General features: G+C 47.1%; 1 protein-coding gene across 2 annotated transcripts in view; it reads right to left on the bottom strand.

Moving 5' to 3' along the window:
* Positions 1-17,086, bottom strand: part of CRMP1 (collapsin response mediator protein 1) — a 42,639-nt gene extending 25,553 nt beyond the window's left edge. Inside the window, exons 1-2 of one of the 2 annotated variants that reach the window (XM_065735817.1) lie at positions 16,538-17,086; positions 4,085-4,173 (exon numbers count right to left, since the gene is read on the bottom strand). In XM_065735817.1, the coding sequence (XP_065591889.1) occupies positions 4,085-4,173; positions 16,538-16,909 (461 nt within the window). In that variant the 5' untranslated portion in view covers positions 16,910-17,086. Of the gene's footprint in view, positions 1-4,084; positions 4,174-14,920; positions 15,163-16,537 lie in introns of those variants that run through there. The other variant, XM_065735818.1, reaches the window with a different exon arrangement.
* Positions 17,087-18,173: the final 1,087 nt, after the last annotated feature.

Genomic DNA, 18,173 nt, shown 5'->3' on the forward strand with positions numbered 1-18,173 from the left:
TTGTAGTTGAAGCTTAGTAGAACATTCTGCACAACTGAGTACACAGTTGTGCACACTTCTAAATGCTGTTTCCATCTTTCTCCTTACAGTTCTTCAAAACAGGATTGTTTTCACTACTAAAAATATTAATCTGTCCCCCATACTGATATCAAGTGAACTTCGGATACCTACAATCAAAATATTTTCAGTGTTCATTGTCATAACTGAGTAAATTAACCTTTAGATTATAAAGCCACATAACACTTTTATAGTCTGTTTTGCACAATGTTGAATAGGAAAAGTATGGGAACTGTGTCCCAGCACTGTAACCCCGTCATCTATCTGGGCTCAGAGACAATCATAACGTAGTTTAAATTCATTTAGTTGAGCTCATATTTCTGATACACAGTCAGCCTCTGCCTTAATTTCCTTTTGTCTGGGATAAAATAACATTTACCCACAGCTAAACAAATACCCCAGACATCTGAGCTGCTGCATCTGTTTCTCCCATATTAAAATGCAACTCCCACTTATGGAGCAAAACACAGTGCCTGATTAACAGCCAATCACAACAAGTTAGAACAGAAAATGAATAAAACTGTTAATTAAAATCAGTGAAAAAAACAAGGATAATTATTCAAACTGGAATTTGGCCAAACCACCAGAGTTAATAAACAGCCCCAAGAGGTCAAGAATTTGCTTCATACCCTATGCAAAAATGTCAACCCCAGCACTGTGGGGTTTTGCTGGAGGGAAGCACAGCCATTCCAAGAACAAATGCCCCTGAGCAGCTCGAGCTGCAGCCTCACCTCAGTGCTGAACAAATCCAAAAGTGCTTAGCTCATGAGACTTGTTAATATCAAGGCTTGAAGACATGAAGCTCCACATCTGACATCTAATACTCATTAACACATATAGCACTGGGAGCATGTCATAACCTGTTTATAGTGGTGGGGAATGCTTATGATGCCATGGAAAACAGAGAATTGATATGCAAAAGCAACCCAGCACATCAAATAGCACAAACAAGGCAAGAAGCTCCTCTGCTGTTAAAATTTGAATTGCAAAGGCATACCATATGGGACTCCAGCCCACAAGCAGATTTAGAGCATAGATAAAGTTAGGTAGCCCTGTATATAATAATATGCTGCACTGATTTTTGTTGGTTGAATCCATTCCTGAAATGTTAACCTGAACAATCCTCAAGCTTGTACAGCATGGCTTGGAAACAATAATAAAAAAAATACTATGACCAATTTATTTGAAATATGTTTAAGGTGGAATTGCAGTCCAAGGAGTACCACACCATGAAACATAGATAAAGAAAACATATGAAAAAAAACATAAAATCAATTCACTTTCATTTTCTTCCAAAATCACTATCTACTAGTTTCCTATTCAAGAAAATACACACCCAAATGAAGTAAAAGAGTGCTAAGCGCATACTGAAGTTTTCTGATGACTCATTGCTCGTTACTGAGCAACAACGTATTTGGCAGTCACTGGAGTCACCCATGCTGAAGTTACAGGGGACCAAACAGTCTCTGTGGATGATGCTGTGCTACTACATCTCAGGATCCTGACCCATCTCTTGCCTGGCGTAACGATTAAGGCTGAGAGAAGGTATTCAAGGTTATTTTTACTCTATGAAGAGACAATGTGACAGGATTCCTGAGTTGGTCACTTGTTAATACTACATATATGTTAATAAGAATGGGGTTCAGTTACTAGTGAATGAAAAAATACAATGGCACAGGTAACTATTCTAGGCACAATATAAATGATTGAGTTGCTTTTCTAATGCACCAGCAATTTAGCAAACTAGAAAACTCAGACTCATGGAAAGTCAATGCACTCCAAAGTTCTCAGTTAAGCAAGGTGGCACCTTCTGTCATACGCAAGCTGATTAAAGCACGATGGAAGCACATCAGGCTTCACCTCTTTGTAAACTTAACTTGAGAAAGCTGGAAAACTCCCCCAGAACTCAATTAAGTTATATTAGCCACTATAGAGACAGATCTCTATTAGACATCTCAGGCTCCCTCTACCTCTTGGCTTGTTGCTGGCCCAGCTCCAATCCCCAGTGACCTACCCTGCACACTTGTTGGTCCCCTACACCAGGAGTGACCCCACACCTTCCTTTGGTAGGGCCGGAGCAGAGGACAACAAGCAGCAGACGGTGATCTACTGTTTGGCATTAAAACCAAGGTTTGTTTCCCCACGTGGATAACAAAGACAGGAAAGACGTAGGCAAAATGTATTATTTATGGACTGACAGCAATTTAAATTACTAAATATCTTAATTACTATTTAGATACCAAAGAACAGCCTCTCAGCTCCTATTTCACTGCACAGCTTGAGTTTCACCTGGAAAAAAGCACATGCTCCATCACACACAGTGAGCAAGTCTAAGCCTTTACCATCTCCAAAAAAAAATAGACAATCTTCAAATGTATTAAAGCTTACACGTACACTCCTCTCTGCAGAACAATTTGCAGATGAATAGGTCTTAGTGGACCCTTCTTCATTTGTTTAGTCTGCAAGAGATAACCAACCTTTATTTTCTAATCAGTTTCCAGTGCAGAATAGGAAAATGAGCCCTGATCTTTATATCCTGGCAAAGCCATCACACTATTGCCCATTCCTGGCAGAGAGGTTTAGTGTCCATTCCATTCTATGGAAAGAATTCTGTATTATCAGCAGGATCTACAAGTGAAGAGTTAGAGTATCAATTGAAACGTGGCTGACTGAGGTTCAAGATTCAACTCCAAAGAAACTTGAGCAATGCTTACCAACCATACTGAGACACAATGAGCAGTTTCAGCTGGAGAAAATAAAGTTAAATCCCAGAAAACACAACACATTCTGAACTGCAGAATTTACCATCAGAACACAGATCGGACCCAAGCCCAACTCACACCAGGTGGCACTTGCAAATTAACTACGAAGTTTTCCAGAGCACAGAAAAACCTCAAGTCATCTAGACTCAGAACGCCAGTCACAGCTCAGGTTGTTCAATAGCAAACTTGCTTTCTTTGGCAAAGATAAAGGCATTTTAAAATGTAAGATATTAAAAATAGGTTCAGAACTTTTTCTGTTGCAATAACCTAAGTCATGAATAATGCACAAAGGCAGAGATATAAAGAAACAGACTTTTAATCTGATTATATCTTCTCAAGAAGAGGAACTCTGAAAACAAGTAGGCAATTAATTATTTACCATATAACCATAGTTATGCTTCTGTGCATTAAATTGTGGCCGCTGGAGACCAAACTTGTTAGGTCATGAAAGAAAATGTTTAGCAGTTGAGAAAAATATTTGATCCTTATGAACATTATAGTGATTATACACACGCATAATTCAGCAAAACTATGAATTCTTATATCCACGGTTGAAGTATGACCAGTAGAGTTACATGACATCTCTGTTACTCTTTAACGGGTTTTCAGTAATACATATTTCTTATTCATCTAAGGAATACTTTACCATTTCCTATGTTATATACTCAATCAGTAGGATTACCTAACTGCATTAAAATTGAAGACCTCTTGCTTAGAAAAAGTATCTGAAGGACATATGAGCAACATATAACACCACTGTGCAAACAGAACATGCAATACTTCAGCATTAACCAATGGCAAGACTGAGAAGGAATTAGGCCCCCTTAAACCTGTGTTAACAGGTCATGGACATATTTCTGTGTTACACAATCTTGTGCAGCATGGATGCATTTGCCATGATCAGATGGGGTAAGGATGAAGCTGTAATAAGCCTCCAGTTATATACGGACTCAAAAAATACTCATCGTATATACTACATGCTTTGAGGGATTCTACCTGCTTGCCTTGATTTGGCAATTTTTGACAAAGCTAGAAATGTTCAAAGAGCAATCATCTTCCCTATACAGTCAAAGAATTTTCTACCTATTTAATACTAGCAAAGATTAAATGGCAGAATTTCATTATATAGCACTTCTCTACAATGACTCTACACCAGGAGGTAACCAAGACACTAGATGCAAGGAATCAGGTCAGCACCACCAAGAAATCACATAAGTCTATATGAACAGGCATGCAAAAAAAGTTCAATATTTAAAAAAACCAACTTTATAAGTCCATCTTCCAGGTACAGGTCTGCATAGAAGGAGTGGTCATCATTGATAATTCTTCCACCTTTAATAAGTAGTCGGTCACTCTGGAGGGGAAGAAAAAAAGGAAAAAAAATGTGGTTTTGTTCAAATAAATAAATACAACAACATACTGATGATATAAAATAGGATTATTGTCTACGCAAAGCCATTAACATCAAAGCACTATATATATAGATCTATGCCACAGATTTGGTTGGGCACACAGACAGTGGAGGAGTAAACTATAGTTTCACTGAGCGTTTGTTACTGCTTTTTGGGACATCACAGTGGTCACATCCTTAAAGCAGAAAACATGGAAAGACTTGAAATCCTGCTACATCCTCGTTTTACCACCACCTCACCAGATATATAGGCCAAAAAGAAAAGAGAGCCCTACAGACTAAGCTGCCCAACATTGTAACATCCAAGATTAGCTTGTCACCTGGGACTCTCAGCACCTCTGGAAGAGTAATAGCTTGGAATGGGGAGGGACAAGATCAGAATAGGGTGCTGAATTCTGTAATACAAAAATTCCTGCCTACAAGAAGCTGCTTTAAGCAAAGTCAGCTCAGCAGGACCAATTCTGCTGTTCCACCAAGGCTACCGAGATGCATGGACCACTGCTCGCACTTGCACTGTGTTTCCAGCTGGCTGTTTCTGCACAGAGACCGAGGGCACCAAGACAGAACCGCTCTGTGGTGCCTGACTCCTGCATGCGCACACAAAGCATGCTTCTAAGACAGACAGTTGGGGGCAGTCCATGCTGGGGCTCCCGACAATGTGTATCATTCCCTGAGGGAGTAAGGAGTGCAGTTATCAAAGTCAGGTTTACCTGAAATACCATATATTACATCAAGAACAGCAGAGAGGGCTACTGCATCTTGGCATATTCCAAAGTGCCACAAAAGACAAAATAATTCAGTGAAGAATTGTTCATGTATCAGACCTGCTGTGAAACCGCTCACAACGATCATCTGTTTTCCTTATTTCTCTGTTCAAATGGCTACACTCTGTTCTCCAAAGAATACATTTTACAGAAAGCAAATTTTACCACAGTGAATTGAGAAGAAGCAGAGTTTTAATTGCCTTTTTGAACGAGTCATGCTGGAAACACCAGCACCCTTCCTGGAGACAGGAGAAGTCTGCAACTTCAGTGCATAATGCTCTTAAAAGGCTTTTGCCAAGTGACTGTGAATGCTGAAAAACTCTAAGACAGTGAGAACCCTGTTACCCCATTCATACATTTAAAAAGCCATTTATTATAAATTATTTCCTTGGCTAACCAAACAATAACTCAGAATCTATATTTTGTCTGTGCTTTATACTCCTCACTCCTGACTCAGTTCTTGGTTTAATTACAGAATGACTCACACACATAAACCATGCATGTCCCAAGTTCACAGTTCAGGAAACAACTGAACAATTCGATATGCTTTCTCATCTATAAAACTAAGACAACAACTGAGAGCTCCTAAAAATTCACAGATAAAAATTGCTCAGCCAGAATTCTGGGCACTACAACAACAACAGCTTTTCTTCAATGTAACTTCTCTGTATATACCTAATGTTGAACATTTAGATTGTGTTTGAATGTTTTGAAGGTCTGAAGCCCATAGAGAAAAGCAAGAAGGGAGAAACTATCCATCATTTGTAAAGACATTTTAAATACAGTGCATGACCACAGGGGATGCAGAGTCTGAGGCTCTTCTAAGGTTGGGAGTTGGGGTGGGGAGGGTCAAGGCCTAGAACTGCACTGAAATACATCCCTGAGATCTGCCTTGGATGTTGGCATTCTTGGCTTGAAGGATGAAGACAAATGCAAGTCCTCACTCTGGAACTTTCCAGACCGGGCTTCATGTTCTCTCCCCAGTCTCTCTGCTGTCACTCATAATTGCAGTACTTGTACTTTATTTAAAGTAATAAATTATTTTGCCATGTGCTGGCAGTAGTATCTCCTCACCATTATGATTTATACACTGTCCACTGACCTGTGGAGAATTGCCTTCATACGTGTTAACACTGTCCTACCATAAAGAGGCAAGAGCTCATTGACATAGACAGGGAATGCTACTGGAGCACTGCATCTGCCACTACTAATGAGTCAAAAATCTGCATGCTCATTGAGATGTTCTATACTTTTTCCTTTCAAAACAGAAAAATATGCACGATACCTAGAAATAAGTGTAACAGGCCAGGAAAATAAGCCAGACTAAAGTAAAACAAAGTGCAACTCCAGTAGAACTGCAAACACAAGGATTTTATGCATTTTATATATATAAATATATGAAGGAAAAGGAGGCATTACAAGAATCTGAAAATAAAAGGATACAAACCCAGTCTCAAGAAAGCACTCAATCATGCGAGTCATCTATTAAATGAAGTCCATAGTTTATAAAGGATTATTGAATGTTTAGATCTAAATCACTCCTCCTTCAGCACTTCAGATGGTCTAAGAAACTGCTGAAGAAAGAGAACCACACTTCATAGAGCCTTTCAGTGTTTAAATTCCTGACATCGTTCTGCCCAAAAGAAACCACAAACCTTCCAAAACTGTTGCAAAAGGAAGCAGATCTTGCACCTGAGCTGGCCATTGGCTAACATCCTCAGCCAGGAACAGGAAGCCATTGGAGACGAGGGTGCCAAAAACCCACAGATTTCAGTGTTTCTCATTGTTCTCCAGGTCTACCAAGCTACTGGGGACATGAGCTACCAGGCAGATGTCTGTGGAGCCTTGCCCAGTTCTCATCAGGATCAATAGATGTGGAAACATTTCCAACATACATTTTGATCCCAGTGAATCAGCATGCGCTGATAAAAAAGGGTTTTGTTGGAACCTTTCCCAACTGCTCAAGTTGTAAGTGCACCTACAGGATGAGTTACAGATTGCTACGAGCCAAAAGGACAAGCAAGTGGTAGTGATGGGTTGATAGCTGGACTAGATGATGTTAGTGGTCATTCTGACCCTAATGATTCTATGAAGCACAGTACTTTGACAGACAGGGTGCTAAGAGGCACCAGCACCTCAAGTCAGATCTTGCAATTTTCTTTATGTAATGCTGAACACCCAGGAAAATTTGTGACGAAAGTCCTCTTCTCCCTACTCAGCACTGCAGGCTGGAGGACAGCTGCACCACAGGGAAAGCAGGGACAGGAGGAATGCCCCAAAAGCTGGCCTCCATCACGCAGCCCTGGGCCACGTTCCCAGACATAAATCCCCTCAGGCATGAGGTTTTCTTTGCCCAGCTCTCAGATGTGCCCCCAGCCACAGGCCGACCTCCGCGTGCTCTCACAATGCAAACAACAGGGCGCTCATTGCTCAGCCCAGTGACCACAGAACAGGCCTTCATGGGTCTAACAGTGGGAGCACTGCGCAGCGAGAGGGGGAAGTACAATGAACACAGAAGCTGAGCGATTCACTGGGTGCCAAGCTTCACAACAAAAAACCCTGCTCTCATTGACACGAGAGGTGGAGGAAGCAACACTGAGAGTGCGTACAATTGCTCAGCATTTATGGAGGCATCGAGCCGAGCTGTTTCTCCTCCACCTATTGCTGCAGCAAAGCTGTTTGTTTCCATGTTTGTGGCTAGGTGAGTCAGCAGCAGGGACTCATGCATCCTTGCAGCTCCATTTTGCAAACACTCCAGCTCCTTGCAGCTCTGCTCCGATCACTCACAGCACTCCGCCTTCAAGCCTATGCTCTGCCTTCCTGCTGATATTCCACTGATCTCAGGGTGGCTTCTCCTGCATCATCGGGCAGCAAAGCCACTGAGCTTAGTCTGTGACATGACAGCAGTTTTCATGGCAGCAGAAGGAGATGCCACAGCCTCAGCATTGCTTGCTGCGGGAGGAGGAGCCCAGACTCCAAGCTTTTGCTCCGTTACAGCTATTGTCTGCACTACAGCACAAGCAACACGAAACATCTGTAGGCTGGTGACATTTTTTACAAATTGCCTGGTTTGATGGTTGGGTTTTTTAAAATCAGCTTGGCTCAGCTCTTTGTAAAGTATGTTCATATTTTCAAGTGCTCCCTGTGATAAAGGGCCAGCAGAGCTGAGCAAGGGTGTGAACCAACATGCAGCGACCCACATGATGAGCATGAAGCTACTGGGGGGTCTGAATTGTGCATCACTGCCCTGCACAACTGCCAAGGAAGTCAAATCCCTCGGGTTAGTAAATCATTTATCTCTACCTTCAGATCTAAATGATCCAAATGTTGGATTTAATGTTAGAGGAAGAACAACTGCAAGGAAATTCAAAATTATCCCTTTTTTTAATTTACCTACTGCACTGAGAGCTACATGCATTTAAAATTATTGCATACAACAAAATTCAAATACACTTTTTACACATGCAATCCTCAATCTTTTAGGACAGCTGAAAATCACAGCAACAGAAAGAAATAAAACTGGCATGAACTGACAGAAAAAAATAAGCATTTGAAAGTGGTAAAGTATGCCATAACACAATGCAGCACAAGCTGTAGAAAACACACCTCTCTGCAGTACCAATACCCATTGTACTGCACTTGCATGCAACTCACAGAGAAAACCACACCTACAGTACAAGATGGAGCTTGGGGAAAGAAAAAGCAAGAAACAATCTGACATTATCTATTCTAACTACACAAAAAGATTCAAAGAGAGTTCAGGAGTGGAGTGTTAATCAAATATCAGCATCTGTTCAGACTGCAATCCTGATACATTCTATTCTATTTTTGTTTTTCTTTCATGAATGGAATGTCTATCTATTACACATCCAGCTCTAAATCCAGCAAATAATGTCTTTTTAATCATTTACAGTTTGCTTTACAATTTAACTACAATGAAAATCACATGAGGTACCCAGCAAATAGGGATGAGTACTGCTTCATGCTTAGATTTGGAGTTTTACGACTGCTGCAGTGCAGCCATTGCCTACTGCAAAGGTTTTGCAACAGTTTTAGCCTCAGTATTTCCAGGCCTAAAGGAGAAAACACTCTGTAGTGATTTCATCCTTTGCATAACTCTAAGGACTTACTAGAATATACCATTGTCCTCAGATCTCCACAGCAACAATGGGAGTATTCTCTAAAATGCAGAATAGTGGAGAGCCCTAAAGATGACAAAGGATTTTATGCTTAATAGCAGTTAAAGAACAGTTCAAATTCCAAATCCACCTGTATTTCCAGCTCTGCCTATAAGTATGTGGCTTAAAAGATATCGGGTTAAACATAACAGACACAAGAAGACATTAGGCTATGTAATCACACATACAGCCACAACATTCATCTTTACTTACAGCATTTGAAACTTAGAATCAATTATGACTGAGTCTTTAAAAAGGACCACTGGGAGTTAAAAAAGACACAGTACCCCTTTTTTAGAGGTAAAGTTCAAAAGTCACAAGACGACGTTTATCTTCTACTTGGCTATGAATATTTGTAAGGAAACAGTGCCTCAAATACAAAACACCCACAGGTAGACCAGGAAGGGAGAGCTCTTCTTGCTTCTGTGCACTTCTGATTTCCCATAGTAAATGAGAAATTAACATGGTATTCCTTTTTTGGATGCGTTTGGTTGCTACCTATGTCCAGAGCTGGCCAGACTGGGAACCAGTTGCAATACAGTACGGTTCAGTTACTTTGGGTTTAGCAAACTACTTACAAAAAAGGAACATTTTTTAACTTAATGCCAAAGGAAGAGAGAGATCTCTCCCACGAGGGATGCTTGCTTAAAATCCTTTCATAAGGATCAAAGAGCTGTAAATGGGATTTCATGAGTACTCTCTGCTTATAGAAGATGTGCTTTTAATCAGCACTATCCCACCCTTTCTTTTGAATTTTATGTCTAGGTTACATTCCATAGGAAGTAATTTTTAGCTAGTGTTATCCCTGAATCAACTGCAGGAATCACTTGTAAATTACTATATATTTAAGGTATCACGTCTGCTACATTACTGAAGGAAAATCCTGCTTTTAAGGCCCTCTTCTTAACAATGTACTCCAGTACACAGCAATTCATTTAGAAAGGATTATGATGATTGTAGTAATGTTGTATCTTGGTCTGTAGCCAACATATTCATTCATCTTTATTCATTTAAAAGATCTTATATTCTTTTGTTTCCCCTTTGGAGATCTTGCTTTTTATTCATCTAGCAATTTTGGTCCTTAATAACACGGTCTAAAAAGGCTACTCCTACAGCTACAAACTCCACAGGGATTTCTTCACTGTAAATGTCACCTGTGCTTTGCTTTTGGAGCAGAAGCACAACAAACATCTCATTGATAGCAATCTTCATTGGCATCAGCAGGAGTTTCACCTAAATATGGGCTGCGGGGTTAAACTTATTGCAGCATGTGTCATAAAACCCAGCTCTCAGGTTACACACTGGTTATGTCAATTAGAGCTAATCTCAAAATCTCAGCAAGCCATTCACAGGCAAGGCTGAACTTGGGAATAAATAACAACAATTCAGCACAGTTTCCTGCCGCGTGCCACTGAACTGACGAGCAGCTTTATCTGTGTTTTAGCCACAAACCTGCATCAGGTTACCCAGGCACATCAGCCTTGGCACCAGCCAGAGCCACTACCAGTGGCTGAAAGTTGGCTGAGACCTCAAGGAACTCCTTCTCTGCCAGAGGAGGTGGATGCAAGAAAGACAAAAAGGGGGAATATATCTTGACCAGCTCAATGCAGTGTATGCACATGCATATTGTTTGCATGTAGACATGCAAGTCATAACAAGTCACAAAGCCTGCTGCTCCACCAAATGTCCTTCCACAGTTTATTCTGAGTCGTGTGCAAGGTGGACTAAGATTGTCACCTTTGTTTGCGCCCTCACTGATATGTGCAGGAGATTATGGAGTGTAGAGTGTACTGAAAACAGTGGGGACATTTATAACTCAGCAGGAACATAAGCAAGGTCTGGACACGTACTACAGGTTGAAATTTCATCTGATTACAATCACAGTAAACAAGAAAAGGTAACCCCACAGTAATTCTGTCCCAAGGCACAAGGCTGCCATCTTTATATGCATCAAGATTAGAAAACTACAAATTATTTTGCTGCTGAACTCCTTTGTGCTAACACAAAGGAAAATGAGGCTTATCCCTTCTGCTCCAATAAACTTCTTACAGAAGAAACAGAGAACAGGACCCTCATGTGCCAGGGAAGTGGTGTACTGCCAGTGGTGGCTCTCAACAATTGTGACAGTGGCTCAGACTTCCTCAATGACCACTTCCCACACAGCAACTATTCCCCTTCCAACGTTGTGTGGCTGCCAGCAGAACATAGCCCAGACCCCTAGGGCAGCAACAGCTCCAAACCAACAGCCCTGACGGGCACAGAGCATACTGGCTGACAAACTGGCAGTGGCACTTCCAGGAACCACTGCCGCAATCCATGTTTTCTGTACCTCTGCCAAAGGTTTTAACCTTCAAAGAAGGAGAGGGAAAGATAGGTCACCAAAAGACCTACTGTGAATGTAGTTGAAAGCAGCAGATGGAAATGACTGAACTGGTTTACTCTCTTGGAGAAAAAAAAGGAAAGAAAAAACTTATCACAAAATCATAGAAATGGTGGTTTCTGGTTGGTTTCTACCAATCAGCAAAAGCATCTCTGGAGTTGCCAAATTCAAGCCCAAAACAACAGGCAATGAGAATTTACCAATGTTTGCATCAGACAGGCAAGCTGAGAGCAGCCAAGCCTATTAAAAAGCTATAGATAGAAAAAATATACATACATGATATACCAGAGTAAGAAGGGATCCAGAAATCCCATGTGCAGGTATTTTAAAGCAGCACAGAAAAAGTGCTGTCCAAATCAGTCTAGATCTTGCACCAATAACAGAATGACAACGTGAGAAACGCTCCCAATGCCCAGTGGCTTTCCAAACCCTTCTGTCAAGTCACACATCTGTCTGTAGCTCCACACTGTTAAACAGAAGTGGGTGGAAAAAAAAAAAGGGGAGACATGGAACAGATCCACATCCAGACCAGGGCTTAAGACTCAAAGTATTCCGCTGTCTTCAACTGAATCCTACTTCCTTCTCATTCCTCTCCATATCAATCAATCCAAAAGACTACAACTAAAATTAATTCTCTGTGCCCACTCCTCTGAATTTCTCCACCCCCTCTTCACTTTTCTGCATCTGCTGCTTTTCTCATCTCGCACGAGTTCTTCTCTTTCCTCCATAAGCATGGTGAGATCCCTCTCCTGCAACACCTCACTTTTGAGCTGTCCCCCCACATCAGACAGTCCGTCAGCTCAGGGCCAGCAGCTCCTCCCTCCATGGAAGTGCCAATTCTTGGACCCCTCCGAGGAACACTACCTCATCCCCAGGGGTTTTAGACACCCTTTGCTTCTCCCATGTGCTCCATACATGAGCTATGCTGACTGCTCTTCTCCCTTTGCTCCATGGAGTTGTCTTCACACCTCCTCCTCACTGAGCTCAAGCTGATTCTGTTTTAATGGTTGCAGTTGCTACTGGAACAATCCTGCTACAGCCATTTTACAAGCCATATGTTTTTTTTTTACTTGGAACGTTGAGTTCATCTGGGCTGAGAGCTTGCTTGAACCACCACCAAAACACACAAGCCAAAATGATTTGCAATGGCTACTTCAGTGTCACCACGGATTGTCCATTGATTCCATGCAGCATCCTGCACAGGAGGAGAACAATGGTGACGTTACAGTGAGAGGCAGGGGGATGCACCCTGGAAAATCTGCTCTGTGTGAGAGCACAACCCAAGCACAAAAGATTGCCACCTCATGCAGAAAAACACCTCAGCAATGGCTGTGCTCGATGACTGTGCTGCATATACAGAGAAAGCACTGCTGCAGATAGATCCACAGTCACCCCTGCTTTACAGACCCCTGTCCTCTCCCCATCCAACACTTCTGAGACCCTCAAAAACTCGGCACACTGTTGAGGGCATCACCAAAACTCTCCCACTCACTGGTACAGCACATCTCTATTTTACAACACCCCAGCACCTGTGTGGAGCCTCAAAGTCTGAACTCCCCACAGTAACTACAGTTTCTCCAGTCAAACAACTGGACAGTACTGTGCACTGGAGCACTACATGGGACTCAGATCTCTATATCCCACAGGAGAGTCCTGAACAGAGATGAAACTATCCCATGCTTCTTCCTGTATGAAGATCCCAGTGCTGCAGACCTGACCCCCAGCGAGCTCCCAGAGGGGTCTTGCCAAGTCCTGACTGCAGGGTGGGTAAAGGGTTGGCTTGGTGCAGGATGCTGAGGGATGCTATGGGACAGCTCCCGTCCCCACACAGGTTTGCCACAGGAATCAAGCATAGTAACAAATGACATTTTTTGTATTATTTCATTATTGCTGTTGATGTTACATAACTTTACAGCGCTGTCACACTTCCTCGGAGCCCAGAAGGTTTGAAGATGCAATGTGTTTCCTCAGAGCAGGATGAGGAATGTGGAATGGGGATATGTGCAGATAGAGCTGGAGGATGCTTCTGGGGCAGGAGGTGTATATGAGGTGGAACCCAATAAACTGTTGATGCTAAAGCAAACACTTGTAATTCTTCTGGGGTATTCTACTCTGAACTGAAGAACACCCCAAACAGCCACAGATGGGCACCTGCTGCACACCTGGGCCGAGCCCACACAGAGCAGCCAGCACCCACCCAGCAAGCACGGGGGGCTCCCAGTGCAGGGGAAGCAGCAGGTGGACAGCTAGCACACCAAGAGCTCAGGACCAAAGCAGGAGGAGCTGTTCCCCACTGAGCTCCCACAGCAGCCATGCTCATGTCCTGACTGGTGCCTATCGGTAAGGGACAACTGTAGCCACGGACCGACTGATATTACTCAGCCCTGCCTTCAGAAAAGGGCTGTTCCCCTCCTATCTGAGCATTTGGGTGAAAGGAATATTTTTCAATTACAAAAAAGACCTTAGATGCTCACAGCCATGTAACACTAGCTCAGGTGATACCTTTAGGAATACCTTTCGCCTTCTCCCTAAGCAAAAAGCCCTCCTGAAACCCACCCCCCTGGCCCTTAACAGCAGTGTTGATTCTGAAGCCACCACACCCACCCAGCAGCCCGATCCCTGGCTCCAGAAGCTCTCACCCACCACCCCAACCCCTTTTCCATCACCCCCCACCCCGACCCTCGGGAGTAAAGCAGGGCCTAGCCAGGGGGCAAACCCCACAGCATTACTGCATGGCCCCACTCAGGAGAGATAGCTCATAAAAGCCCCCTCCCCGCCAGCTCTGCCTCGCCTGCATAGGTCTTTGGGGAACAATATACTGAATAAAGGACCCAGATCCTTTCTTTCTGCCGTGGAAAGAGCTCTCCATTGTGGTCCTGCTGGATGCACATAGCAGGAGAATGGTGACGATTAACCCTTTGACTCCTGATCCCGACACGCCTGGTGCATTCATTCCCAGTGCGGAGGTGTGGGCGCTGGCATCATGGCGCTCTCATTTTTCACGCTTCCCCCCCCCGCCCCTCCGCACCCCCGGCCCAGCCCGGCCCCCGCCCCTGCCCGCTGCCGGGGGCACGTCGTGCTGCAGCGTCCCCTCCCTCTTTTGTTCTGCCGAGCCCGGCGGACCCCAGCCCCGAACAACCGCCGTCGGGCCCGGGTTGTGGGGCGAGCAAAAGGGAAAAATAACAGAGCGGAATCACCCGCCATCGAAATCAGACGGATGCGGTACAATAACGAAATCGAATGAATGAAATGAAAACAAACCCAGCGCAGAGCTGCGGAAGGAGCGGGCGGCCCCGCAGCCGGTACCCCCCGAGCCCCGCTCCCCGCCCGCTAACAAAGGCGTGGGGGCACCGCCGGGCTGCGCTTACCGTGATGTGAGGGATGCTCTTCTTGCCCTGGTACGACATGTCGGCTCCCGCCCGGAACGCGCCCCGAAGAGAGACAGAAAAATAACGGCGGGGATAACGGGAATATAAGGGTAATTCGGATGCTGGGGTGGGGTGGTGTGACCCGGCGGAGCCGTGTAATGGAGGCAAAGTTTCCTCGCCCGGAGGAAGGGGAGCGCCAGGCGGAGCCGGCACCTTTTTTTTTCCAGCTGCAATAAAACAGGGACGCGGCTCCCGGAGGGGGGGGTGGGGGGGTCGGCGGGCGCTGCTTCTCCCGGCGGCAGCAGCGCCCTCCCGGCTGCAGGTCGGAGCGGGATTCGCTCGGCTCAACCCAGGAAGCGGTTCCTTCCTCCTGTCCCCCACCCCTACTCCCCCTCGGCCCCCCTTTCCCTGCCCATCAACCCGGCCACTCCCTCCCACACCGGCGCTGGCAAACGCCGCCCCCGGTCCCGGCCCCGCCGCCGCCCTATCGCGAGCTGCGGGCACAGCAGGGCTCCGATGCGTGGGGACCGGGGAGGGTGAAAGGCATTAATCCCCGCTTGTGCAGCCGGGTTGGCATGCTGCGCTGCGACACGCACGCAAGCACGTGGCATCTCCCGGCCAGGTCGCGTCCCCTACGCTTCCCCTCCGGATCATCCCCGCTCAGCGCTCCAGCGACCATATGGGATCCGCCGTGCCGCCAGCTCATCCTCACCCCCGTAGCCTTAGAACTCCGGGGGCCGGCAGAGCAACGCGCGTGTGCCCCGAGGTGGGGGGGGCATCATGGGTGTCCCAAACGATGGGGGATGCTCAAGATGCTGCTCTGATGCGGAGCTGCAGGTGAAGTGGGAAACACCGCAGTGCAGCTCCGCATGGACCCCAAGGTCACCGCAGCGAGCGGGATGGGAGCGGGGCCGTGTCCCCTCCGGGCTGCCCAGCACCGGGGCGAACTGATCCTCGTTCGCGGAAGGAGCGGGCAGCTGAGCTCCCAGCCCAGCCGCAGGCAGGTGGCCGCGAGCGGTGCCAAGCGGCGGTGTGGGGACACGGCTCAAGGCCGCGGTTCTTCGTAAGGGGAAATCAATGACAGCCCCGGAGCCATCTCCCGGCCCGGCTCTGCCGCGATAGGGGGAGATGGAGGCACAGCTCCCCCGCCCCAGCCTCACTTTTTCCTGAAGTCTTATCTACAAAATTGAGCCACACTTGTGCCCTCCCCCCCCCCACATACACACACAGGCAGAGGCTACCGTCCTCCTCGCTGCCCCCCGCCCAGGGCACAATGAGGGCGTCGGGGATTCCGGGGAGCGATCCCACGCGTGGCGGGGCCGGACCGCTCCGTCCCGGGCGGGGGGGAGCAGAGACAACCCTGCAGCCCCGCCCCCGCCCGGCCGGCGTTTTACCGGTACGAAGGAAAAAACTCATCGCCATCACTTACAAAGGAAAAACGATTTTTGCCGCGTCCCCCCGAAAAAAAACATCGCCAGGAAGCTCACAAGTGAAACAGTTCCCGGGCCGGGCGGGCCGTTCCCACTGCATCCCCGCGCCAGGACTCGTAGGCAGCGCCTACCCAAAACACTCCACCGCACCCCACGAGGCAGCCCCGATCCCCGTGTCCCGTCTCACCTGCCCATTGTCGGGGCCCTGCAGCAGCTCCTTCCCCAGCGGGAAGCGGATCTCCACGCCCGGAGTCTTGTCCTCACGTTCCCCCGGGGAGCTGATGACGGAGCCCGACACCTCGCTGATGTCGCTGGCGGTCTCGCTGTAGTTGTCCCCCCCGTCCAGCATGTCGTGCCGGCTCCCGCTCCTCGGGGTGCGCGATCCCTTCTTCCCAACGCTGTACGCGTCGAAGTCGATGGTTTTGTTCTCGTAGGCCCCCTCCACCGAGGCGAACATCCCCCCGTATTTCTGCCTCGGTGTCTGCGCTGTGGTCCCCGGCCGGGCCAGATACACGGGCAGGTCGTCTTCTTTATTCCAGTTCCTCTTTCTCTCGGCCATTCTCGCCGCGCGGGTCTCTCCCTCGCTCGCTCTCTGCCTCCCACTTCTCCGCACCTTCTGCTACCGGGATAGGCTGCCGGTGACCATAAAAATGAACGGACGGCTGCGGCGGCGCGGGGTTGGCTGCGGGGATGCTGCCCTCAGGGAGATGCAGGCGGTGGGCTCCCCTCCGCCATCCGCCCCAGCAGAAAAAGAGGGGGGAAAAAAATCACGAAAAAGAGAGAGAGAGAGAGGAAGAAATAAATCCAATCGGGATTTAAAAATAGCCGTGTTAGTAAAGAGCACGTGAAAATAAAGTACAAAGAGAGCAGAGGAGAGGGTGGCAGAGGCAGGTGATTGGAAAGCCCCTGACGAATCGGAAGCGCAGCAGCAATTCCCAGAGCAAGGACCGCAGTGCACACGCTCCCCCGGTATAAAGAATGAGCCGGGAAGGGAGGGGAGGAGGGAGCCACGGCCGGGACCGGGCGGGCGCCAGTCACCTGCTGCTACGTGGCTTCGGAGGGGGGGGGGAGAAAAAAAAGAGAAAAAAGAAATACAAAAAGCCCCCAGTCCACCGAGAGAGCCGGGGGGAGTTTCTCCCACTTCGCACACTCGCACTCCCCTCCTCGCGGGGCGGGGCGGGGCAGGGGGTGCCGCTGCCGCCTCCGTGCTGCAGCAGCTGGTGCTGAGAAGGGGGTGGGGGGGCGGGGGGCGGCCCCGCTCCGCCCCTCAGCCCCCGACCGCTGCGCGATCCCGCGGCGCGGAGGCGGCCGCGCTGACACGGAAGTGATCGCGGCGGGAACTGCTCCGCGGATCCGCCCCGCGCAGCCCCCGCGCAAGGCGCGCCCCGCGGAGCTGTCCCTTCAGCACCGCGCCCGAGGGCGGCGGCTCAACGCGCTCCGACCGCAGCGCTTCGTTCCGCCGGCGCGGTGCCAGCCGCCAAAGCCCGATTGTAACAGCACTTACATAAGGAACGCACTCTGTTGCTCTGAAATATTAGAACAAGCTGCTCTGACATTGATTAAATGACTAAGCAGATTTGAAGCGCTGGATCAATCGCAAGATCTGACTACAGCTCGTGTACAACGTGGTTATGCCATCTGAACGCAAGCCCAGCCACACAGTCCTACTACTTCTGGCCCACAGGCAGACCTGGTTGTCCCAGCAGAAGTAGAATTGCAGGTTGTAGGTCGGTTAGGAGAAGTGGGAGATAAAAGGCAGAACTCCCTGAGAATGCATAGAATAACAGAATATCCCGAGTTGGAAGGGATACACAGGGATCACC

Source organism: Cyrtonyx montezumae, unplaced genomic scaffold (assembly GCF_038088225.1).
Source record: "Cyrtonyx montezumae isolate F1298 unplaced genomic scaffold, pur_monq_1.0 scaffold_2, whole genome shotgun sequence".
Taxonomy (NCBI): domain Eukaryota; kingdom Metazoa; phylum Chordata; class Aves; order Galliformes; family Odontophoridae; genus Cyrtonyx; species Cyrtonyx montezumae.